Genomic DNA, 25,013 nt, shown 5'->3' with positions numbered 1-25,013 from the left:
ATTTGTCTAATCAATATTTGATGTACTGTAAAAACGTGTAAATAAAACAACGATTATTGGAGTGTTTTACAAGGAAATAAATACCAGCCTATTTCAGTCTGTTTACTTCAACAATTCATGTTTAATTCAATGTGTCACTTCTTGCTTCAGTGTAAATAATGCAAACACAATCAGTAATGTGGGATTACAAATGTAAGAATCCGCTTAAGATGTGCTGAACCTTCATCTGGATCACATGAAAACGAAGGTGAGCTCCATTGTATTGGAAATTGACGGAGAGTCAAATGTTTGCACCTTTACATAGTCCTATTATCTTCAGTGTTGCCAACTTAGCAAATTTGTTGCTAGATTTAGCAACTTTTCAGACTACCTTAGCAACTTTTTTTCTAAAAGCACCTAGCAACAAATTTAGCAATTTTTTTAATTTATTTGGCAACTTTTAGCAACTTCTGGAAAGTGACTCTAATCCAAACTACACATGTACAAGCTAGCTCAAAAGGCTGAGCGGTTCATTCATAATTCCTTAAGATCACTGTGGAAATGTGGAAATCGCTGTAAAAACCGGAAGATCATTTAGGTAGCATATTTACGGAGCCCTGCATATGACATGCAGGAAAAAAACTAGTAGGCTAAATCGTGCACACGATTTATAAATCGAGGGAACAAATGAGTAAATCGTGTGGACGGTTTAGCAAATCGAGGGAACAAATTTGTAAATTTTGCGCACAATTTACTTTTATTTTTTCTTGCACGTCATGTGTGGGGCTCGATCCGTACATATTAACTAACACATTGCTTTAATCTATTTTACAAACAAATCTAAATTAGCATTTCAAATAATATCTACGCGTTACATAATGGCGTAGTTTTGCCTTGCGATGACGTAATGACGTCATAGCGCAATGACGTCACAACGTCATTTAGCAACTTTTAGCAACAACTCGATCTGCCTTTAGCAACTTCCCCTGAAAATTTGTTGGCAACAGTGATTATCTTCACAGTCGGGTTTGCCTGTATTGTCTTCAGATGCTTTTGTTTTATTGATCACTTGTAAGGTCACTGAATGTATTTCCCCATTGATTGCCTTTAGAATATAATGTACAGCTTTTAGTGGGACTTGATTTGATTTTGACGAGGGGGGTCAAAATAACAATTCACATGAGATTTGGAGCCAAATTACAGGGGCGTAAAAATGACTTTAGAAAGAAGGTGGCATATTTATTTTATTTCTACACAGAGATTGGTAGGTCTATTAGTGAAATCTGTTGACTTTAGCAATATCTCCTGCATTATATGCCAACGTTGACTGTTCAAACATGGGAAAAAAACACTTATTGTGTCTTTTGTCTCATGTTTGCATGTCTGTAGCTCAAGAAGTATTAAATATATCTTAATATCCTGGTTCTTAACAAACTTTTCTTTTGGTTTCTTCATTTTAAGGGCTCTATATGGTTCCATCCCAGAGATATTGGGATCTCAAAGCAGCTCAAATTGTTGATCTTAATGCGGCTCCATGAGTAAATTGGTCAATTGTACACATTTCCAGTGACCAAAAACAAATTTTGGATCACTTTGCATACACCTGATACTTTTTTTCTTTTAAAGAGGAATATCTGAAGAACAAAAAATGTTAAAAATTGAAATATCTCTTTTTTTTATCAACTCAATTGCATTGAACATAACATCTGAGTGCCATAAATATTATTTTTCCAAAGTTTGCTTGCTTTAAACTTTATAAGTATCCAAGATATGTTAATATCCTTCTAGATTCTCATTCTTAATAAACTTTCCTTTTGAAATCTTCATTTTCAAAGCCCTACATGGCTCAATCCCAGAGATATGGGGATCTCAAAGCAGCTCAAATTGTTGAATCTTACCCATTTTCAGTGGTCGAAAAACCAAATGTGGGTACTTTGCACACAGCTGATGCGTTTAAAGAGGAATGTCTATAATGTTTAAACTAGAAATGTATCTTGTTTCCCTCTATCAAAAGAATTGCATAAAACACAACCCTCTGAATACCAAAAATCCACTGAAAATGGTCAAGTTGAGGCACATCAACTTGCTCTCAAACATAAGAATCTCATTTTGAACCAATTTCAGGGATATTTGGAAGATTTGGTTCATTTAAACATCTTCTGAAGCTACCAAGAGTTCAAATACACAGTATTGTAACTACACGTTACCACGCCGACATCCCTATATCTATGGGATTGAACCAGGGTCTTAAAAATGAAGATTACAAAAGAAAAGTTTTAGCTATAAGAACCAGAATCTAAAATGACTAAATGTTCTTTCACGATTATCCTATTTAAATCAATGTGATAAACGAGTTAGGTCAAAAGTAATCCAAAAGATTAACACACACACACACACACACACACACACACACACACACACACACACACACACACACACACACACACACACACACACACACACACACACACACACACACACACACACACACACACACACACACACACACACACACACACACACACACACACACAAACAATGTCATAGAGTAGGCTACATAACAACCATTCATTAAATAAAAAGCTTTATATTCACGGCAAATATTACATATGAATTGTTTATTTGACAATGTTCTCCAAACAGGTGCTGTGACGAATAAAATTAACCATATTTACAAGTTAGTCAAGTTTGCATGTCCTCCTTTGCGAGTGGCTTTAGATAAAACAGAGCTTTAAATAAATAAAAAATAATACATGATTATCATTATTATACACATATTACATAAATAAAAAATATAATAAAAAACGTGAATCTCCCATCCAGCAGGAGGTGCTAAAAGCACAAAAAAAACTGATGACGAAAATCATGACGTGTGCGACCGGAAGTGACCGAGAACCAGGAAGAAAACAACAACAACAGCATCACGTGTGCGCAGCGCAGCAGAGAAGGTGCGACGTTCTCAACATCTCGACAACAAACAATACATTAAATCACATTAACAACACATAGACATGCACACAGAAGTATGTCATCTATATACACCGTCTAAATGTGTCTAATCGTCGGTGTTATTGTTCTCGAATATTCTGGATTTCTAGGTGATTTCCATTCCAGAGCTGCTGGGTTTCAGTTTCAGTCTGAGACGCGTTAGATCGCGATCAGCTCTGGAGGTTCGTCGCGATGGATGAGCAGCACATTCAGGCTCGGCTGATCGCGCTCCTCCGGCAGGACAACATCCGCCTGTGGCTCGAGCCCTTCACGACGGACAGCGGCGACGCGGAGCTCCAGAAGATACAGGTGAGATGATGAAGCACCTGTCGATCTCCTGCTCCATCACCTGCTCCATCTCCTGCTCCTCCGGCTAACAGCTTCACTCATAACCAGTGTTGGGGAAAGTTACTTTGAAAAATAATGCGTTACAATATTGCGTTACTCACTTAAAAAGTAACTAATTGCGTTACTTAGTTACTTTTTAAGAAAAGTAATGCGTTACTGTTGCCTCTGGCTTGGCGTGCTCAGTTGGGGACCCTACATTTTTCAACTAAACATCGAAATAAATCTAATTAACCATTTAAACTAAATTACTGATCGAATTATTGATCTAAAGCCCACACTTGTGAACTTGAACTTATGACATCAGCGTTTTTTCCAGAATGGCTATACAGCTGAATAAAATTATGCTGCATTATTTTCCTGTTTAACACTGTAAAGCTGCTTTGAAACAATATACATTGTTAAAAGCGCTATATAAATAAAGTTGACTTGACTTGACGTTACTTTTGCGTTACTTTTTCTCACCTGGGCTGGGCTTGTTTTTGTTTATAACAAAAAAGTTATATTTTTGTGCAACGGTAAAGACCTCTTCATACCAAAATTGAAATAATAAGCACCAGTCTGAGGTAAAAATACAAATTGACGCATGAACACTCTGGATAATGGTAGAATAGGATGCAGGAGAAAAAAGTTTTACCAAAAAAAACAAAAAATCGAGTAATTTTCATCATCAAAGGTCAGAATTGACATTGGTCAATTAAATATAAAGGTAGATTATGCATATAAATAGTAGTTTTATTTAACATGAAATTATTGGAGGTTTGCATATTACTCTGATTTTGCATTTGACTGATTTTAATCATTTTGAGGAGAACAGAATCTTTATTGTGCAAGTGAGATAATTGTTCACATTTAGTCTAGAACTACAATAAACATCATGTTCACACACACGCCTCTGCACTTGAGCTGTCAGTCAAACTAATGTGAAAAAGTAACTCAGATATTTTGTTGTAAATTTGAAAAGCAATGCGTAACTTTACTAGTTACTTGGAAAAAGTAATATTATTACGTAACTCTCTTGTAATGCGTCCCCCTCCTCTGCCCAGGAGCTGGCTCTGAAATACGCTCCGGTCACCGGCTTCACTGTGGAGGATGTGCTGTCCTCACTGGAGGCCATCCGGTCGGACACCAGCAGGAAAGATGAGGGCAATAAAGAGTTCAGAGAGACGTCAGTGGCCACGCTGGAGCTGCACCTGCCCAGAGCGGAGGAAGGACAGGTGCTGGGCAAGCCTTCACTGGCCCTACTCACTCACTGCTCCACCCTTACTCCATCACTGCTCCACCCTTACTCCATCACTGCTCCACCCTTACTCACTCACTGCTCCACCCTTACTCACTCACTGCTCCACCCTTACTCCATCACTGCTCCACCCTTACTCCATCACTGCTCCACCCTTACTCCATCACTGCTCCACCCTTACTCACTCACTGCTCCACCCTTACTCACTCACTGCTCCACCCTTACTCCATCACTGCTCCACCCTTACTCACTCACTGCTCCACCCTTACTCACTCACTGCTCCACCCTTACTCCATCACTGCTGCACCCTTACTCCATCACTGCTCCACCCTTACTCACTCACTGCTCCACCCTTACTCCATCACTGCTCCACCCTTACTCCATCACTGCTCCACCCTTACTCCATCACTGCTCCACCCTTACTCCATCACTGCTCCACCCCTACTCCATCACTGCTCCACCCTTACTCCATCACTGCTCCACCCTTACTCCATCACTGCTCCACCCTTACTCCATCACTGCTCCACCCTTACTCCATCACTGCTCCACCCTTACTCCATCACTGCTCCACCCTTACTCCATCACTGCTCCACCCTTACTCCATCACTGCTCCACCCTTACTCCATCACTGCTCCACCCTTACTCCATCACTGCTCCACCCTTACTCCATCACTGCTCCACCCTTACTCACTCACTGCTCCACCCTTACTCACTCACTGCTCCACCCTTACTCACTCACTGCTCCACCCTTACTCCATCACTGCTGCACCCTTACTCCATCACTGCTCCACCCTTACTCACTCACTGCTCCACCCTTACTCCATCACTGCTCCACCCTTACTCCATCACTGCTCCACCCTTACTCCATCACTGCTCCACCCTTACTCACTCACTGCTCCACCCTTACTCCATCACTGCTCCACCCTTACTCCATCACTGCTCCACCCTTACTGCATCACTGCTCCACCCTTACTCACTCACTGCTCCACCCTTACTCACTCACTGCTCCACCCTTACTCCATCACTGCTCCACCCTTACTCCATCACTGCTCCACCCTTGCTCCACCCTTACTCCATCACTGCTCCACCCTTACTCCATCACTGCTCCACACTTACTCACTCACTGCTCCACCCTTACTCCATCACTGCTCCACCCTTACTCCATCACTGCTCCACCCTTACTCCATCACTGCTCCACCCTTACTCACTCACTGCTCCACCCTTACTCCATCACTGCTCCACCCTTACTCCATCGCTGCTCCACCCTTACTCCATCACTGCTCCACCCTTACTCACTCACTGCTCCACCCTTACTCCATCACTGCTCCACCCTTACTCCATCACTGCTCCACCCTTACTCCATCACTGCTCCACCCTTACTCCATCACTGCTCCACCCTTACTCCATCACTCCACCCTTACTCCATCACTGCTCCACCCTTACTCCATCACTGCTCCACCCTTACTCCATCACTGGCCCTACTCCATCACTGCTCACTGGGCTCACTCTGTGTTTGTGTTTCCTTTCAGAAAAAGAAAAGGAAAGTTCATTTAAAAACCAAACTGGACATCACCACACAAGAGCTGAAGAATCGGTGAGTCGAAAACAAGTTCTGTTCAATTCTATTGTCAGCTCTACTGGAGACAATAGTGTCATTATTCAATTCAGTTCAGTTCAGGGTTGATTCAGTTCAGTTCAACAACTGTCAAGTCCATAAATGATGAAACTTGTTCAATTCAGTTCAATTCTATTATCAGCTCTACTGAAGACAATAGTGTCATTATTCAATTCAGTTCAGTTCAGTTCAACAACTGTAAAGTCCATAAATGATGAAACTTGCTCAATTCTATTATCAGCTCGACTGAAGACAATAGTGTCATTATTCAGTTCAGTTCAGGGTTGATTCAGTTCAGTTCAATAACTGTAAAGTCCATCAATTATGAAACATGTTCAATTCGGTTCAATTCTATTATCAGCTCTACTGAAGACAATAGTGTCATTATTATTCAGTTCAGTTCAACAACTGTAAAGTCCATAAATTATGAAATAAGTTCAACTCAGTTCAATTCTATTATCAGCTCTATAGAAGACAATAGTGTCATTCAGTTACAGTCTGTTCAGGGTTCATTCAATTCAGTTCAATTCAGTTCAATTCTATTATCAACTTTACATAAGACAATAGTGTCATTATTATTCAGCTCAAGTCAGTTAAATTCTATAAGCAACTCTACAGAAGACAATAGTTATTCAGTTCGATTCAGTTTAGGGTTGATTCAATTGATGTCAAGTCCATCAATTATGAAATGAGTTCAACTCAGTTCAGTTCAATTCTATAGGCAGTTCAGTTCAAACACGTCCAATTCAGTTAAATTCTATTAGCAACTCTACATTAAACAACAGTGTCATTATACAGCTCAATTCAGTTCAGGGTTAATTCAGTTCAGTTCCATAACTAAAGTCCATCAATTATGAAATTAGTTCAACTCAGTTAAATTCTATTATCAGCTCTACATTAGACATTAGTGTCATTATTGAGTTCAGTCATAGCAGTGTCAATGTTGTGAAGTGTAATTATGAAATGTTGAATTGTTGTGAATCATTTCTGACGTGATTGGCTCATTTAAACGGTTCTGCCTCTGCATCCTGTGTTTGATCATTGTCTTATTCTGCTCTTTAAGGATAAGTGAGGAGTTTAAATACAAACACTTCAATCTGATTCTGTCTGGGAAGAAACTGTCTCTAGGTAAAGACTGAGGCCTATCTGAGCATTTATTCATACCTCCATGAATCACTGCATGCTGTAACACGAGCCGTGCTTCTTTAAGGGATGAGGCTGGATGAACAGAACGTGAAGAACAACAGTAAGATCATGGTGCTGAACGTCACCTCGGATGAGGTGAAGAACGAAATGCTGGAGGAAGAGGAGAAGACGCGCAGTCAGAATGAAGGAGTGCAGAGGACGCAGAAGGGGTTCCAGATCCTGTCGGAGAGAGGTGAACGAACATTCACACACACACACACACACACACACACACACACACACACACACACACACACACACACACACACACACACACACACACACACACACACACACACACACACACACACACACACACGTGTTACACCAGATAGTCCCGGCCTCAATCGGTCAATCCAATCTGAGTCCCAAAATACACAAAAGAGCAATTCCGTAATCATAATGTTTCAATGTCCAAACTTACATAGAAACGAATGTGTGTGTGTGTGTGTGTGTGAGAGCGTGTGTGTGTGTGTGTGTGAGAGAGCGTGTGTGTGTGTGTGTGTGTGTGTGTGTGAGAGAGTGTGAGAGTGTGAGAGTGTGAGAGTGTGTGAGAGTGTGAGAGTGTGAGAGTGTGTGAGAGTGTGTTAGAGAGTGTGTGAGAGTGAGAGTGTGAGTGTGTGAGAGTGTGTGAGAGTGTGTGAGAGTGTGTGAGAGTGTGAGAGAGTGTGTGTGAGAGTGTGTGAGAGTGTGTGAGAGTGTGTGAGAGTGTGTGAGAGTGTGTGTGAGAGAGTGTGAGAGTGTGTGTGAGTGTGTGAGAGTGAGAGTGTGTGTGTGAGAGTTTGTGTGAGAGAGTGTGTGAGAGTGTGTGAGAGTGTGTGAGAGTGTGTGAGAGTGTGTGAGAGAGTGTGAGAGAGTGTGTGTGAGAGTGTGAGAGTGTGTGAGAGTGTGTGTGAGAGTGTGTGTGAGAGTGTGTGTGAGAGTTTGTGTGAGAGAGTGTGTGAGAGTGTGTGAGAGTGTGTGTGAGAGTGTGAGAGTGTGTGAGAGTGTGTGAGAGTGTGTGTGAGAGTGTGTGTGAGAGTGTGTGTGAGAGTGTGTGTGAGAGTTTGTGTGAGAGAGTGTGTGAGAGTGTGTGTGAGAGTGTGAGAGTGTGTGTGAGAGTGTGTGTGAGAGTGTGTGTGAGAGTGTGTGTGAGAGTTTGTGTGAGAGAGTGTGTGAGAGTGTGTGAGAGAGTGTGAGAGAGTGTGAGAGAGTGAGTGTGAGAGAGTGTGAGAGAGTGTGTGTGAGAGTGTGAGAGTGTGTGAGAGTGTGTGTGAGAGTGTGAGAGTGTGTGAGAGTGTGTGAGAGTGTGTGAGAGTTTGTGTGAGAGTTTGTGTGAGAGAGTGTGTGAGAGTGTGAGAGAGTGTGTGTGAGAGTGTGAGAGTGTGAGAGTGTGAGAGTGTGAGAGTGTGTGAGACAGTGTGTGTGAGAGTTTGTGTGAGAGAGTGTGTGAGAGTGTGTGTGAGAGTGTGTGTGAGAGTGTGTGTGAGAGTGTGTGTGTGAGAGTGTGTGTGAGAGTTTGTGTGAGAGTTTGTGTGTGAGAGTGTGTGAGAGTGTGTGAGAGTGTGTGAGAGTGTGTGAGAGTGTGTGAGAGAGTGTGAGAGAGTGAGTGTGAGAGAGTGTGAGAGAGTGTGTGTGAGAGTGTGAGAGTGTGTGAGAGTGTGAGAGTGTGTGTGAGAGTGTGAGAGTGTGTGAGAGAGTGTGAGAGAGTGAGTGTGAGAGAGTGTGAGAGAGTGTGTGTGAGAGTGTGAGAGTGTGTGAGAGTGTGAGAGTGTGAGAGTGTGTGAGAGTGTGTGAGAGTGTGTTAGAGAGTGTGTGAGAGTGAGAGTGTGAGTGTGTGAGAGTGTGTGAGAGTGTGAGAGAGTGTGTGTGAGAGTGTGTGAGAGTGTGTGAGAGTGTGTGAGAGTGTGTGTGAGAGAGTGTGAGAGTGTGTGAGAGTGTGTGTGAGTGTGTGAGAGTGAGAGAGTGTGTGTGAGAGTGTGTGAGAGTGTGTGTGTGTGTGTGAGAGTTTGTGTGAGAGAGTGTGTGAGAGTGTGTGAGAGTGTGTGAGAGTGTGTGAGAGTGTGTGAGAGTGTGTGAGAGAGTGTGAGAGAGTGTGTGTGAGAGTGTGTGAGAGTGTGTGTGAGAGTGTGTGTGAGAGTTTGTGTGAGAGAGTGTGTGAGAGTGTGTGTGAGAGTGTGAGAGTGTGTGAGAGTGTGTGAGAGTGTGTGTGAGAGTGTGTGTGAGAGTGTGTGTGAGAGTGTGTGTGAGAGTTTGTGTGAGAGAGTGTGAGAGAGTGAGTGTGAGAGAGTGAGTGTGAGAGAGTGAGTGTGAGAGAGTGTGAGAGAGTGTGTGTGAGAGTGTGAGAGTGTGTGAGAGTGTGTGTGAGAGTGTGAGAGTGTGTGAGAGTGTGTGAGAGTGTGTGTGAGAGTGTGTGTGAGAGTGTGTGAGAGTTTGTGTGAGAGTTTGTGTGAGAGAGTGTGTGAGAGTGTGAGAGAGTGTGTGTGAGAGTGTGAGAGTGTGTGAGAGTGTGTGTGACAGTGTGTGTGAGAGTTTGTGTGAGAGAGTGTGTGAGAGTTTGTGTGAGAGTGTGTGTGAGAGTTTGTGTGAGAGTTTGTGTGAGAGTGTGTGTGAGAGTTTGTGTGAGAGTTTGTGTGAGAGAGTGTGTGAGAGTGTGAGAGAGTGTGTGTGAGAGTGTGAGAGAGTGTGTGTGAGAGTGTGAGAGTGTGTGTGACAGTGTGTGTGAGAGTTTGTGTGAGAGAGTGTGTGAGAGTGTGTGTGAGAGTGTGAGAGTTTGTGTGAGAGTGTGTGTGACAGTGTGTGTGAGAGTTTGTGTGAGAGAGTGTGTGAGAGTGTGTGTGAGAGTGTGAGAGTTTGTGTGAGAGTGTGTGTGAGAGTTTGTGTGAGAGTTTGTGTGAGAGAGTGTGTGAGAGTGTGTGAGAGAGTGAGTGTGAGAGAGTGTGAGAGAGTGTGAGAGAGTGAGTGTGAGAGAGTGTGAGAGAGTGTGAGAGAGTGTGTGTGAGAGTGTGAGAGTGTGTGAGAGTGTGAGAGTGTGTGAGAGTGTGTGTGAGAGTGTGAGAGTGTGTGAGAGAGTGTGAGAGAGTGTGAGAGAGTGTGAGAGAGTGAGTGTGAGAGAGTGTGAGAGTGTGTGAGAGTGTGAGAGTGTGTGAGAGTGTGTGAGAGTGTGTGAGAGTGTGTGTGAGAGTGTGAGAGTGTGTGAGAGTGTGTGTGAGAGTTTGTGTGAGAGTTTGTGTGAGAGTTTGTGTGAGAGAGTGTGTGAGAGAGTGTGAGAGTGTGTGAGAGAGTGTGAGAGTGTGTGAGAGAGTGTGAGAGAGTGTGTGTGAGAGTGTGTGAGAGAGTGTGAGTGAGTTGTTATATATCAGCCTATATATACTCATTATATGATGTATTTTGCAGTTGTTTGTTCAGTATTAAATCATCAGCTCTTGTGTCCTCATCAGACGGGAGTGAAGATCCGGCCACCACACCCTTTCTGGAGATCGCAGATCAGAAAGGAAATCCACTCCAGATCCCCAACGACGAGCGGAAGGTGATCCTGCCAATGCATGTCCTGAAGATCACTCTGATAAACATCAGCGTTCAGAAGCTCAGCTGGAGTGTGTGTGTGTGCATTAATATCAGGTGTGTGTTGATCTGCCTCAGGCTCTGATCCTGGCGATGGGCTTCCATGAGAAGGGCCGATCTCTGATGAAGAAGAGGGAGCACAGCGCTGCTCTGTGTCACCTGCTGCTCGCTGACGAACAGTTCAAGTGCGGATCCATCACACACACACACACACACACACACACACACACACACACACACACACACACACACACACACACACACACACACACACACACACACACACACACACACACACACACACACACACATCATGACGCTTCACTGCAGTCACTGATCATCAACATTGAGCAAAACTTCATCTTTGCAGTGCATTAATGCCTGTATACATGCAAAAAAAAAACATATAATAACACAAGTATGCAAAATATTGCTCTGACATCAGCGTCTTTAGATTTGCACTGAGTCAAGTGGGAGATTTTCAAGCTGTAATTTTATAATTATAAAGAAGGGTTATTATCGTTCACTAAAACTATTAAAACATTTCTGTTGATTGAAGTAAAGCTGAAATAAAATATAAATATTAAACTAAACAACAATTATAAATGTTGCCTTGGCAATAAACTGAAATAAGTTGAAGTTGAAGCATTTAAATTATTAACTGGAAATAAATAAAAACTTAAACTGAAATAAAGATAAATTAAACCTTAAAAGCATTTGATTCATATGAACATGACTCATATAGAACATGACTCATTTGATTCATATGGAACATGGCTTATTTTATTCAAATGAAACATGGCTCATTTGATTCATATGAAACATGGCTTATTTTATTCATATGGAACATGGCTCATTTTATTCATATGGAACATGGCTCATTTGATTCATATGAAACATGGCTTATTTTATTCATATGAAACATGGCTTATTTTATTCATATGGAACATGACTCATTTGATTCATATGAAACATGGCTTATTTTATTCATATGGAACATGGCTTATTTTATTCATATGGAACATGGCTTATTTTATTCAAATGAAACATGGCTTATTTTATTCATATGGAACATGGCTCATTTGATTCATATGGAACATGGCTCATTTGATTCATATGAAACATGGCTTATTTTATTCATATGAAACATGGCTTATTTTATTCATATGGAACATGGCTTATTTTATTCAAATGAAACATGGCTTATTTTATTCATATGGAACATGGCTCATTTGATTCATATGGAACATGGCTCATTTGATTCATATGAAACATGGCTTATTTTATTCATATGGAACATGGCTTATTTTATTCAAATGAAACATGGCCTATTTTATTCAAATGAAACATGGCCTATTTTATTCAAATGAAACATGGCTTATTTTATTCAAATGAAACATGGCTTATTTTATTCAAATGAAACATGGCTTATTTTATTCAAATGAAACATGGCTTATTTTATTCATATGGAACATGGCTTATTTTATTCAAATGAAACATGGCTTATTTTATTCATATGGAACATGGCTTATTTTATTCAAATGAAACATGGCTTATTTTATTCATATGGAACATGGCTCATTTGATTCATATGGAACATGGCTCATTTGATTCATATGAAACATGGCTTATTTTATTCATATGAAACATGGCTTATTTTATTCATATGGAACATGGCTTATTTTGTTCATATGGAACATGGCTTATTTTATTCATATGGAACATGGCTTATTTTGTTCATATGGAACATGGCTCATTTGATTCATATGGAAAATGACTAATTTGATTCATATGGAACATGACTCATTTGATTCTTATGTAAATAAATGCATTAAAAAATACAAGTTATAGTTCACATGACTGTTAGATTCTGATGTTTAGAGCATTTTGTAAGACATTTAACACTTTTAATATTTTAATATGGTGCTGTCCTATGATCACTTATATAAACATTTTAAAAGAGCAATAATAGTTCAGTATGCAAATATTACCATGACATCAGCGCTGTTTGATGCTAGACATTCTGTGAAACAAATAGATTTTCGATATGTATTTTTAAAGTATAAGGTAATTCTATAGGACGTTTAGCTCTTGAGTAATGTAAATACGCTTCTGTCATGCATCTCTGATGGCGGGTGTTTGTTTCTGCAGTAAGTGTAACTCCGCGCTGCTGAAGACGGTGGATAACTATGCCGTCCTGCAGCTGGACATCGTGTGGTGTTTCCAGGCCCTGGAGCAGCTGGACTGTCTGAATGACGCCAGGCAGAGGCTGTCCCGGGCAGAGGAGTGCTTCCAGAGGTGCTACGGAGAGCAGCAGAGCCGCCTGCAGCTCATCAAGGTCTGTGAGACGCTGCTCTTCACCTCACACCAGGGCTCCCACTTGTCCTGGAAAACCTGGAAAATGTATGATACATTTTCCAGTCCTGGAAAGCACATGGACAGTTAGAGAAAATGTAAAATGTCCTGGAAAAAATAGTTTTTGTCCTGGAAAATTATTTTTAAAAAAGTTAAAGGGTAACTTCAGTGATTTAGCATTAGGTTTTGTATCAGTAGAAACCCGGTAGTATATTTGAGTTATGGTACTTTCCCCCTCATATCCCCCTGAGACGAGATAATTATGCATTTTATTTCTGGAAAAAATCCTCCGATGACGCAAATATCGTCATTTTGTGTCATCGGAGGATTTTTGGCCAGAGGCTAAAGACTAAAGGAGCCGGTTCCGCATGTTTTCAACCCCATAACCAACGCCCATAGGGGTGGGGTCTCACTCAGAATTATTTTGAGATATAGTCAGAATTGCGAAATTCTTACTTTTTTTCTCGCAATATCGAGTTTATATCTTGCATTTATTACTTTTCTCAGAATTGACATAAAGTCCAAAAGTTTGAGGGAAAAAAGACAGATTTTTTTTGCGAGAAAATCACAATTGCAAAAAAAAAAAAATCAGAATAGCAAGATATGTCGCAATTACCTTTTTTTTAAATTCTGTGGCGGAAACAAGCTTCCTTAGTCATAATGTATGATTAAGAGCTCATATTAAAAACTGATTTTATAGTTAAGTCATGGCAATAAACTGTGTGCCTTTTAAAGACTTAGAGAGCAATATATTACTTTAGGAGTGATCCTTGTCTTTTATTCTCACTGTAGTAAAATTTTAGATATCCTGGAAAAGTCCTGGAAAATGATCGCTGAAAAAGAGTGGGAACCCTGCACACGCGTGTGTGTGTGTGTGTGTGTGTTCACTGCATGTGTCGTGTGTTTCAGGGCCACACCGGAGGAGAAGACGTGCTGTTTCTGAGGCTGTATCTCCTTCAGAGCGTGCTGGCCTACCACGACGGAAACAAGAACCAAGCCTCTCACAAGCTCAAAGAAGTACATGCTCGGAGTTTGAATCGTTGTGTCTATTTACCTCTAAAAGAACCTAGTAGTGCAGATTGTGATTCATCCCAGTCATCCGAATCTTTTGATTGTTTAGTGATTCATTTGGTGACTCTTCCTGACCAGAGGATTCTGAGTGAATCTTTGAATCATTTGCTCAAAACACTTGTTCAAAAACACAGATCAAACTCCCTCACGTGTATTTTCACATTAATGCTCTAGATGGCGACAAAAGATATTTCCTTATTATGTGGGTTTAAGTTTTTGATTGAAATTTCCATTTTTTTTCTGTGTTAAACTGTGAAAAAAAATATTTTTTATTAGAATCAACGTTAATTGAAAATATTCTGGATTCAAATCAAGTTTTTGTGAGCATCAGAAGATGTACAAGTCATATTTCACTCCAAAATCAATATATAAGATAAAAAATAAAATAATACATACATAGGCCATAAATAATTTCAAAAATCCATTCAGTAAAAATAAAAAATAGATTTTTTCAAAAGAAAATTAAGCCCTTTTTTAAATGTATTTGGCATTGCAACATAAGTATTATGTAACATTATTTTAAGGATAATTTAAATCCATTTAATTGTATAGAAATCATGAAGGTACAGTAACAACAATACAATAAACAATAAACAATCCTTAATATAACAATACTTTAAAAGTGTAGAACGTGCCTATTTGATTCATATAGAATGTGGTATGTTTGATTCTTATAGAATATAATCTATTTGATACTTACAAAATATGACACTTTTGATTATTAGAATACAACTCATTTGATTCTTCTAGTCTAGACCATGACTCATTTGATTCTTCAAGACCATGACTCGTTTGATTCTTCTAGACCCTGACTCGTTTGATTCTTCTAGACCATGACTCGTTTGATTCTTCTAGACCATGACTCGTTTGATTCTTCTAGACCATGACTCGTTTGATTCTTCTAGACCATGACTCGTTTGTTTCTTCTAGAGTATGACTCGTTTGATTCTTCTAGACCCTGACTCGTTTGATTCTTCTAGACCATGACTCGTTTGATTCTTCTAGACCATGACTCGTTTGATTCTTCTAGACCATGACTCGTTTGATTCTTCTAGACCATGACTCGTTTGTTTCTTCTAGAGTATGACTCGTTTGATTCTTCTAGACCCTGACTCGTTTGATTCTTCTAGACCATGACTCGTTTGATTCTTCTAGACCATGACTCGTTTGATTCTTCTAGACCATGACTCGTTTGATTCTTCTAGACCATGACTCGTTTGATTCTTCTAGACCATGACTCGTTTGATTCTTCTAGACCATGACTCGTTTGATTCTTCTAGACCATGACTCGTTTGATTCTTCTAGACCATGACTCGTTTGTTTCTTCTAGAGTATGACTCGTTTGATTCTTCTAGACCCTGACTCGTTTGATTCTTCTAGACCATGACTCGTTTGATTCTTCTAGACCATGACTCGTTTGATTCTTCTAGACCATGACTCGTTTGATTCTTCTAGACCATGACTCGTTTGATTCTTCTAGACCATGACTCGTTTGATTCTTCTAGACCCTGACTCGTTTGTTTCTTCTAGAGTATGACTCGTTTGATTCTTCTAGACCCTGACTCGTTTGATTCTTCTAGACCCTGACTAGTTTGATTCTTCTAGACCCTGACTAGTTTGATTCTTCTAGACCCTGACTAGTTTGATTCTTCTAGACTATGACTCGTTTGATTCTTCTAGACCATGACTCGTTTGATTCTTCTAGACCATGACTCGTTTGATTCTTCTAGAGTGTAACTCCTGATTGTGTGTCTGTGTCGGTCAGGTTGAGCGTCTGTTCGGTCAGTTGTTTCTGGACCCGGAGAAGATTACGCAGCTGATGGGTTTGGGTTTCTCAGAGCAGGACGCTCGTCTGGGTTTGAGAGCCTGTCGAGGAGATTTATCCGAGGCCGTGCTGCACATCACGCAGAGGAAGAAGGTGCTGGTCTACACACACGTTGATGACTTTCACTCGTGTGACTCTGAGGTAAACGTGTGCTGATGTGCCCTCAGGAGAGGAAGGAGACGAAGGAGAGAGAGCGTGAGAAGAGGAGGCGGCGCCTGCAGGACATCAACACACTGGTGGAGCTGGGCTTCAGTAAGAGAGACGCGGCCAGAGCCCTGCATCAAGCCAGAGGAGACGTGGACAAGGCATACGGCGTGAGCACACACACACACACACACTCACACACACACACACACACACACACACACACACACACACACACACACACTGGTGGAGCTGGGCTTCAGTAAGAGAGACGCGGCCAGAGCCCTGCATCAGGCCAGAGGAGACGTGGACAAGGCATACAGCGTGAGAACACACACACACACACACACACACACACACACACACACACACACACACACACACACACACACACACACACACACACACTGGTGGAGCTGGGCTTCAGTAAGAGAGACGCGGCCAGAGCCCTGCATCAGGCCAGAGGAGACGTGGACAAGGCATACGGCGTGAGCACACACACACACACACTCACACACACACACACACACACACACACACACACACACACACACACACACACACACACACACACTGGTGGAGCTGGGCTTCAGTAAGAGAGACGCGGCCAGAGCCCTGCATCAGGCCAGAGGAGACGTGGACAAGGCATACGGCGTGAGCACACACACACACACACACACACACACACACACACACACACACTGGTGGAGCTGGGCTTCAGTAAGAGAGACGCGGCCAGAGCCCTGCATCAGGCCAGAGGAGACGTGGACAAGGCATACGGCGTGAGCACACACACACACACACACACACACACACACACACACACACACTGGTGGAGCTGGGCTTCAGTAAGAGAGACGCGGCCAGAGCCCTGCATCAGGCCAGAGGAGACGTGGACAAGGCATACGGCGTGAGAACACACACACACACACACACACACACACACACAAACATTTATATAAATCAAGAAGGCAAAGGGATTAAGTATGTTCTAAACTGTTAGTGTTTAAGATCTCAGTGTTAATGTTGGAGCGTGGTCTGATGATTTGATGATTTGATGATTTGATGATCTGATGATCTGGTGATTTGATGATCTGATGAGCTGATGATGATCTGATGATTTGATGATCTGATGATCTGGTGATCTGGGTTAATGCTGAGCTGTTGTTCTGCAGATTCTGTTGGACGGCGCTGAGGCTCAGACTCAGACTCAGACTCAGACTCAGAGTTCAGACAGACAGGTCAAACTGGATCAGGTGGGTTCTGTGATTTACATGCAGACTTCAGCTGTGAGATCATGAACCTGACGCATGTGTGTGTGTGTGTGTGTGTGTGTGTGCAGCTGGTGTCCTACGGCTTTCAGGTGGACGTGGCAGACTCTGCGCTGAGGCTCATGGGAGATGATCTGGAGCTGGCCACACAGATGCTGCTGGATCATCAGGGTGCCGTTCCTCCAGAGCTCCTGTCGCCCTCTCCTCCATCCTCCTCCTCAGAGGAGCCCAGCACCTCCTCCGACTCCACCGGTGAGACCGGCAGCATCAGCGTTACACACACACAATACATGATCAACACAGGGTAAAATTTTTTAAAAAAATAAATAAAAAATTATGCATATTATGAACATAAATAAATATGTGTGAACTTAAATAATAGAAATGAATAAACATGCGTATTTAACTCAAACAAACATATATTTATATATATATATATATATATACACTCACCTAAAGGATTATTAGGAACACCTGTTCAATTTCTCATTAATGCAATTATCTAATCAACCAATCACATGGCAGTTGCTTCAGTGCATTTAGGGGTGTGGTCCTGGTCAAGACAATCTCCTGAACTCCACACTGAATGTCAGAATGGGAAAGAAAGGAGATTTAAGCAATTTTGAGCCAGACGGGCCAGTCTGAGTATTTCACAATCTGCTCAGTTACTGGGATTTTCACGCACAACCATTTCTAGGGTTTACAAAGAATGGTGTGAAAAGGGAAAAACATCCAGTATGCGGCAGTCCTGTGGGAGAAAATGCCTTGTTGATGCTAGAGGTCAGAGGTCATGGGCCGACTGATTCAAGCTGATAGAAGAGCAACTTTGACTCAAATAACCACTCGTTACAACCGAGGTATGCAGCAAAGCATTTGTGAAGCCACAACACACACAACCTTGAGGCGGATGGGCTACAACAGCAGAAGACCCCACCGGGTACCACTCATCTCCACTACAAATAGGAAAAAGAGGCGACAATTTGCTCGAGCTCACCAAAATTGGACAGTTGAAGACTGGAAAAATGTTGCCTGGTTTGATGAGTCTGGATTTCTGTTGAGACATTCGGATGGTAGAGTCAGAATTTGGCGTAAACAGAATGAGAACATGGATCCATCATGCCTTGTTGCCACTGTGCAGGCTGGTGGTGGTGGTGTAATGGTGTGGGGGATGTTTTCTTGGCACACTTTAGGCCCCTTAGTGCCAATTGGGCATGGTTTAAATGCCACGGCCTACCTGAGCATTGTTTCTGACCATGTCCATCCCTTTATGAGCACCATGTCCCCATCCTCTGATGGCTACTTCCAGCAGGATAATGCACCGTCACAAAGCTCCAATCATTTCAAACTGGTTTCTTGAACATGACAATGAGTTCACTGGACTAAAATGGCCCCCACAGTCTCCAGATCTCAACCCAATAGAGCATCTTTGGGATGTGGTGGAACGGGAGCTTCGTGCCCTGGATGTGCATCCCACAAATCTCCATCAACTGCAAGATGCTCTCCTATCAATATGGGCCAACATTTCTAAAGAATGCTTTCAGCACCTTGTTGAATCAATGCCACGTAGAATTAAGGCAGTTCTGAAGGTGAAAGGGTCAAACACAGTATTAGTGTGTGTTCCTAATAATCCTTTAGGTGAGTATACATGCACTAATAGATTTAAAATATATAAAGATATCAAAATTATAATGCTTTTTATCAGTGACAATGAATACATTTAATATTATAAATATGCATATTTATATGTAAAATTGCCATTATTTATAATTAATAAAATGAGTCATTATCAGTAATGAGACGCTGTGTTTGTGTCCAGTTTCAGTGTCCAGTCCTCTGGACGAGGAGCTGGTGAACGAGGTTCTGGAGGACATCCCCAGACACGAGGAAGACTATCTGGACGTCACACTGGACGAGGAGCAGGAGCTCATGATGCACATCAGATCCCGTCTGGACAAACAGACCACGTCCTCCGGCTGAGGCCAGGCTCACCACATACACACTTCAGTTTCTCAGTTCAGCTTCTCAGTTCAAAGTTTTTGTTTTCAAATACGGTTGAATCTAAAAGTTGACCCTTTGATTTACACAATAAGAAGTTAATTTCAGTAAAATCATTTGAGTTTCTACATGATTGAGGACATGTATAAAAGAAAGAGCTTTATTTAAACACCCAGTGTGTGTGTGTGTGTGTGATGATTCCAGACACTCTCCTGATGAATGAGTGTTTATATTGTTTTACTCCGTTCTGATTCTTCTGTTCAGGTTCATACGGTTCTTCTTGAGAAGATATTAATAAAGATTCACTCGTTGTGAACATTTACACTGTCTGCAATATCCATCTCATTATTTTTAAATAAGTGTCAAATTAGTGTTTCATTCAATTCTACTCAAATGATGTGGATTTTATAACCATATCTAGTCCCTTATTAACTACAGTCACAGCGATGATCTACTGATACTGTGGCACTTTCACACACACTTTTTTTGTGATTTATATGATATTTTGGTAACACTTTACAATAAGGTTCATTAGTTAACATTAGTTTAGGTAACATGAACTAATAATGAACTGCACTTATAACCCATTTATTTACCTTTGTTAATGTTAATTTCAACATTTACGAATACATTATTAAAATCTTGCGAACATTAGTTAATGCACTGTGGATTAACATAAACAGCTTTATTTTTATGAACTAACGTTATCAAAGATAAACTAATGCTGAACAGAGGAGTTGTTCATGGTTAGTTCATGTTAACTAATACAAACTTATTGTAAAGTGTTAACGATATTTTTATGAGCCCTAATTAAGACAAAATTAAATATTTATACTATAAATGTATTTTTCAGTACCATTTAAAATGAGCCAGGGAAGCTAAATGGGGGTTTTAACTTTTTTAAAAGTCTCTTTTGCTCATTTATTTGATCAAAAATACAGTAAAAATTGTGAAATATTATTACAATTTAATATAACGGTTCTCTATGTGAATATATAGTAAAGTGTAATTGATTCTTTTGATTCAAAGCTGAATTTTTAGCATCATTACTCCAGTCTTCAGTGTCACATGACCCTTCACAAATCATTCTAATATGATGATTTGAGCTCAAAAAACATTTATGATTATTATCAATGTTCATATTTTTGTGTAAACGGTGCAATTTTGCATTTTTCAGGATTATTTGATGAATAGAAAGTTCAAAAGAGCAGCATTTATTTGAAATAGAATCTTTTGCAACATTATTAATGTCTCATTTGATCAATTTAATGTGTATTAAATACAATTATATACCCTATAAATGTAAAATCTGTCCGTTGATGGATGATGTGGTGAGTCAGGGACAGACACAGAGACTGCTGTGTGTTAAAATACCGTCTTGGTTCAGGTTTTCAGTGTTTATTGTACATGTTCAGAGAGAGAAGGAAGGGCTGAAGATGGAGGAGCTGCGTCTGGAGGGTTTAGAAGTAGTTGACGATCCTGCGGATGGACTGGATGTTGGGATTCTGCGCCTGCCACTCGTTATGGCTGCAGTAGTTTCCTCTTTCCACGATGTACATGCGACCACGGAAGTTAGGCTCTTCGTACATCACCCACCTGGAAGAGCAGTGCGACAGAAGACCAGATTAAACACCAAACTACAAATGCCTGTCCTGAGAAACTCGAGGGAATTGAACTCACGCTCCGTCGCCGAACACTCGGACAGAGTTGACGCAGTTGGTGTTGAATCCGCGGCTCTGGAGGAAGGGGCAGTCGTCGCAGAACTCCATGCACTGACCGGTGTAGTTGCAGCCCTCGAACATCTCCATCCTGTAGTGCTCGCCGTGCTGACGGACAGTCACAAGCACACGTTACATCTCATGCACGCCATGCACAGAACGCTCATAATAACATTCTACATTTGCTGAAATATGCAGTCAAAAAGATGCCCATAATGCAATGAATCACGTCATGTTTATAGCATTAAGCTAGTGTGTTATATTTAGGGTGCAGATTAATTTCCTGTATGCATGGAATGATGCATTTCTAAAGCATTTTGCAGTGCTCTTAACTAGTGTTGGGGAAAGTTACTTTGAAAAGTAGTGCATTGCTGTATTGCGTTACTCCCTTGAAAAGTAACTAATTGAGTTACTTTTTAAGAAAAGTAATGCGTTACGTTACTTTTGCGTTACTTTTTCTCACCTGGGCTGGGCTTGTTTTTGTATATCAAAAAGTTATATTTTTGTAAAGACCTCTTCATACCAAAATTGAAATAATAAGGCTGAGGTAAAAATGCAGATTCCCGCATGAACACTAGAGGGCGCAGCTCTGGATAATGGAGAATAGGACGCAGGAGAAAAAAGTTTTACCAATAAAAACAAAAAATATAGTAATTTTCATCATCAAAGGTCAGCAGCAAGACATTGGTCAATTAAATATAAAGGTTGATTAAATGCATAAAAATAGTTAACATTTAATTATTGGAGGTTTGCATGGTAATTTTGCATTTGACTGATTTTAATTATTTTGAGGAGGACTGACTCTTTATTGTGCAAGTGAGATAAATAAATGCTCACATTTAGTCTAGAACTACAATAACCCTCATGTTCACACACACGCCTCTGCACTTGAGCTGTCAGTCAAATTAATGTGAAAAAGTAACTTGTTGTAAATTTGAAAAGTAATGCGTTACTTTACTACACTCTAAAAAAAAAGTCTCGTAATCATAGGGGAACCTTTTTTAGTGCTATATAGCACCAATTTTGGTGCTTCAGTGGTTCTTCAGCGGTTCTTCAGAGGTGCTATATAGCACCTTAGTCAAAGAACCGGTGAAGAACCTCTGAAGAACCGCTGAAGAACCGGTGAAGAACCTCTGAAGAACCGCTGAAGAACCACTGAAGCACCAAAATTGGTGCTATATAGCACTAAAAAAGGTTCCCCTATGATTACGAGCCAAGAACCATTTTTGGTGCAATATAGAACCTTTTTTTTTTTAGAGTGTAGTTACTTGGAAAAAGTAATATTATTACGTAACTCAAGTTACTTGTAATGCGTTCCCCCAACACTGGTCTTAACAACTGAAGTGAGGTCATTTATTGCATTGATGGTTCCCCAAAGAACCCTATAACTGATCTCTGAAAGGTTCTTTAGGGCTCTTCTGTGGGCGGCAGGGAATGTCTCACCATCCTGATGGGTTTGCAGGAGCCCATGTGGTCGTTGTGGGAGTTCCAGCGCTGGAACTCGGGATATTCTCCGCGCTCCAGGATGTACTGCTGGCCCTTGAAGTCGGGATGGTCGTAGCAGATCCAGGCGCCGCTCTCCACACGGATGGAGTTCACCCTGTTCATGAAGCCACGGTCCTGGAAGTTATCGCAGTCGCCGAAGACATCCAGCCTCCTGCCGGTGAAGCAGCGGCCCTCGTAAAACACGATCTGAGGACCAGAAGAGCTTCAGAGTGTGTGTGCTTCAAAACAACATCATGACCTCTGAAGATGATTTATGAAGATTCAATCTTTCTGTCAAACATCTGAGAAACTGGTGTCACTAAAGGTCAAAATAATGCCAGAAACTCTCCAAGCCAAGGTTATAGCTAAAAACTAGAAGAACATTTTCATTACTGAAAATTTGCTAAAAAAACCCCATTAAAATTATTTTATTTCAACTATTTGCTAAAGCATCGCTTCTCGTTTTCAAAGTAGAATTACTAAAATAACTAAATAAACAAAAAATAAAACTATATAGACATTAAAACACTAATAAAAATGACAAGAACACAACAAAATTACTCACATTTAAACTAAAATTAAAAATGAAACATAAACTAAAATCTAACTCAAAATATTAACAAAAACAAACATAAAAAAACGACAAAAACAACTAAATTACTAAAATTTTAAAGTAAAATACAAAATATATTTACAAAATCTAATTTAAAATATTAACAAAAACTCAAACTTAATAAAAACTATGTAGGTAAGAAGAAAAAAGCCAAAAAACACAACAAGACTTCTTTTTTAAAAAACTAAAACTAAAATGGAAAATATAAAATCTAATTAAAAATATTAACCAAAACTATATAGACATAAAAAATATATAAAAATAACAACACACACAACAAAATTACTAACGTTTTAACTAAAATTAAAAAACATAAAACATAAAAAATAAAAATAAAATCTAATTTATAATATTAACAAAAACTAAAACCAATTTAGTCACTATATAGACATAAAAAAATCATAAAAATAACACAAACCCAACAAAATGACTAAAACCTTAACTAAAATTAAACTGAAATCTAATTTAAAATATTAACAAAAACTTTAAAAAAAAAACAATGTAGATAAGAATAAAAAGCCAAAAAAAAACCAACAGAATTTCCTTTTTTTTTTTTTAACTAAAACTAAATTGGAAAATATAAATTCTAATTAAAAATATTAACCAAAACTATATAGACATACAAAATTATAAAAATAACTACACACGGCACAAAATGACTAAAGTTTGAACTAAAATAAAATCTAATTTATAATATTAACAAAAACTAAAACCAATTTAGTCACTATATAGACATAAAAAAATCATAAAAATTACAAAAAACCCAACTAAAAAAACCTTAACTAAAATTAAACTAAAATCTAATTTAAAATATTAACAAAAACTAAAATAGTATATAAATGACGGCTCCAAATGTGCAGGGGCCTAAAATGAGGACAAACACCGGCCTAAATATAAACACAGGCAATGATAAAACTTCAGAAGGGATTTTATGCAGATCCATAAGCACTAAAGGCTGCTTTCTGTGAGAGAGATGGTGGTTCTCGACTCGTGACCAATCAGAGCCTTACCTTTCCAGAATACTGCGACATTTTCCACTGGAGACTGTCCTAACTCACCCACACGTAAGAAAGTGTGACACTGGAAAAGTTGGACAGCTCAATATATACAGCCGGTCGCGTGCGGCTCGAGGTCGCGGGATCCGCCCTGCAAAGGTCACACAATGGAGGGCTTTAGGCTTCTGCTGATGGGACGCTTTCCCGGCGCTCTCTGCTGATGCTGGGCTTTGACTCCGGGCCTTCAGTCCACGCACAATAGATTCTGCTTCGCTCAACTTTGTGGGGCCATTTTGCAAATGCGAGGCCTGTGTTCAGTGTATATGCATTCATATAATCCAGATGATATTACACTTCATCTGGACTCATATCTGAGGGTTTGAGGAGAGACGCTGTGAATATCTGGAGAGTTTAAGATGGAAACTTCACTTTTAGCTTGACTCAACAACAGTCCTGATGCATTAAAAGCTTTTATTGAGCTGTCAGTGTTTGTCCTTTGAGTAAATACGTTAGAAAGATCCAGAAACTGCGTCTGTCGTGATTGATTCACTGGCCAACAGGGTTTATGACACAGCCCTCCTGCCGTTTCACATTCATTACTGCACTGTAATTAGACTTTAATCAGATCATCCTGTCCAGGCTTTAT

The 25,013-nt window shown here is 40.3% G+C and overlaps 2 protein-coding genes across 3 annotated transcripts; one reads left to right on the top strand and one right to left on the bottom strand.

Moving 5' to 3' along the window:
• The first annotated feature begins 2,862 nt into the window (after positions 1-2,862).
• Positions 2,863-20,857, top strand: nub1 (negative regulator of ubiquitin-like proteins 1). 2 transcript variants are annotated; one of them, XM_079805713.1, is made up of 15 exons: positions 2,863-2,927; positions 3,078-3,276; positions 4,359-4,529; positions 6,082-6,146; positions 7,231-7,295; positions 7,378-7,545; positions 10,772-10,860; positions 10,974-11,080; positions 13,047-13,233; positions 14,160-14,267; positions 16,087-16,239; positions 16,314-16,460; positions 17,466-17,546; positions 17,633-17,813; positions 19,378-20,857. In XM_079805713.1, the coding sequence occupies exons 2-15, from the start codon at positions 3,160-3,162 to the stop codon at positions 19,536-19,538; spliced, it is 1,800 nt and encodes a 599-aa protein (XP_079661839.1). In that variant the 5' UTR covers positions 2,863-2,927; positions 3,078-3,159; the 3' UTR covers positions 19,539-20,857. The 2 variants fall into 2 exon arrangements, with proteins under 2 accessions (XP_079661839.1, XP_079661840.1); XM_079805714.1 differs by having other exon boundaries at positions 2,891-3,276.
• Positions 20,858-21,016: 159 nt separating this feature from the next.
• On the bottom strand, positions 21,017-24,403 carry crygn2 (crystallin, gamma N2; the record flags this gene model as incomplete). The annotated part of the gene is made up of 4 exons (XM_079805862.1): positions 21,017-21,152; positions 21,237-21,382; positions 22,718-22,966; positions 24,383-24,403. 4 exons carry the CDS (start codon positions 24,401-24,403, stop codon positions 21,017-21,019), a joined length of 552 nt encoding a protein of 183 aa, XP_079661988.1.
• Positions 24,404-25,013: the final 610 nt, after the last annotated feature.

The sequence above is a fragment of the Gobio gobio genome (genome assembly GCF_949357685.1).
Source record: "Gobio gobio genome assembly, chromosome: 23".
Classification (NCBI taxonomy): Eukaryota; Metazoa; Chordata; class Actinopteri; order Cypriniformes; family Gobionidae; genus Gobio; species Gobio gobio.
This window is presented reverse-complemented; position numbering and strand designations above follow the sequence as displayed.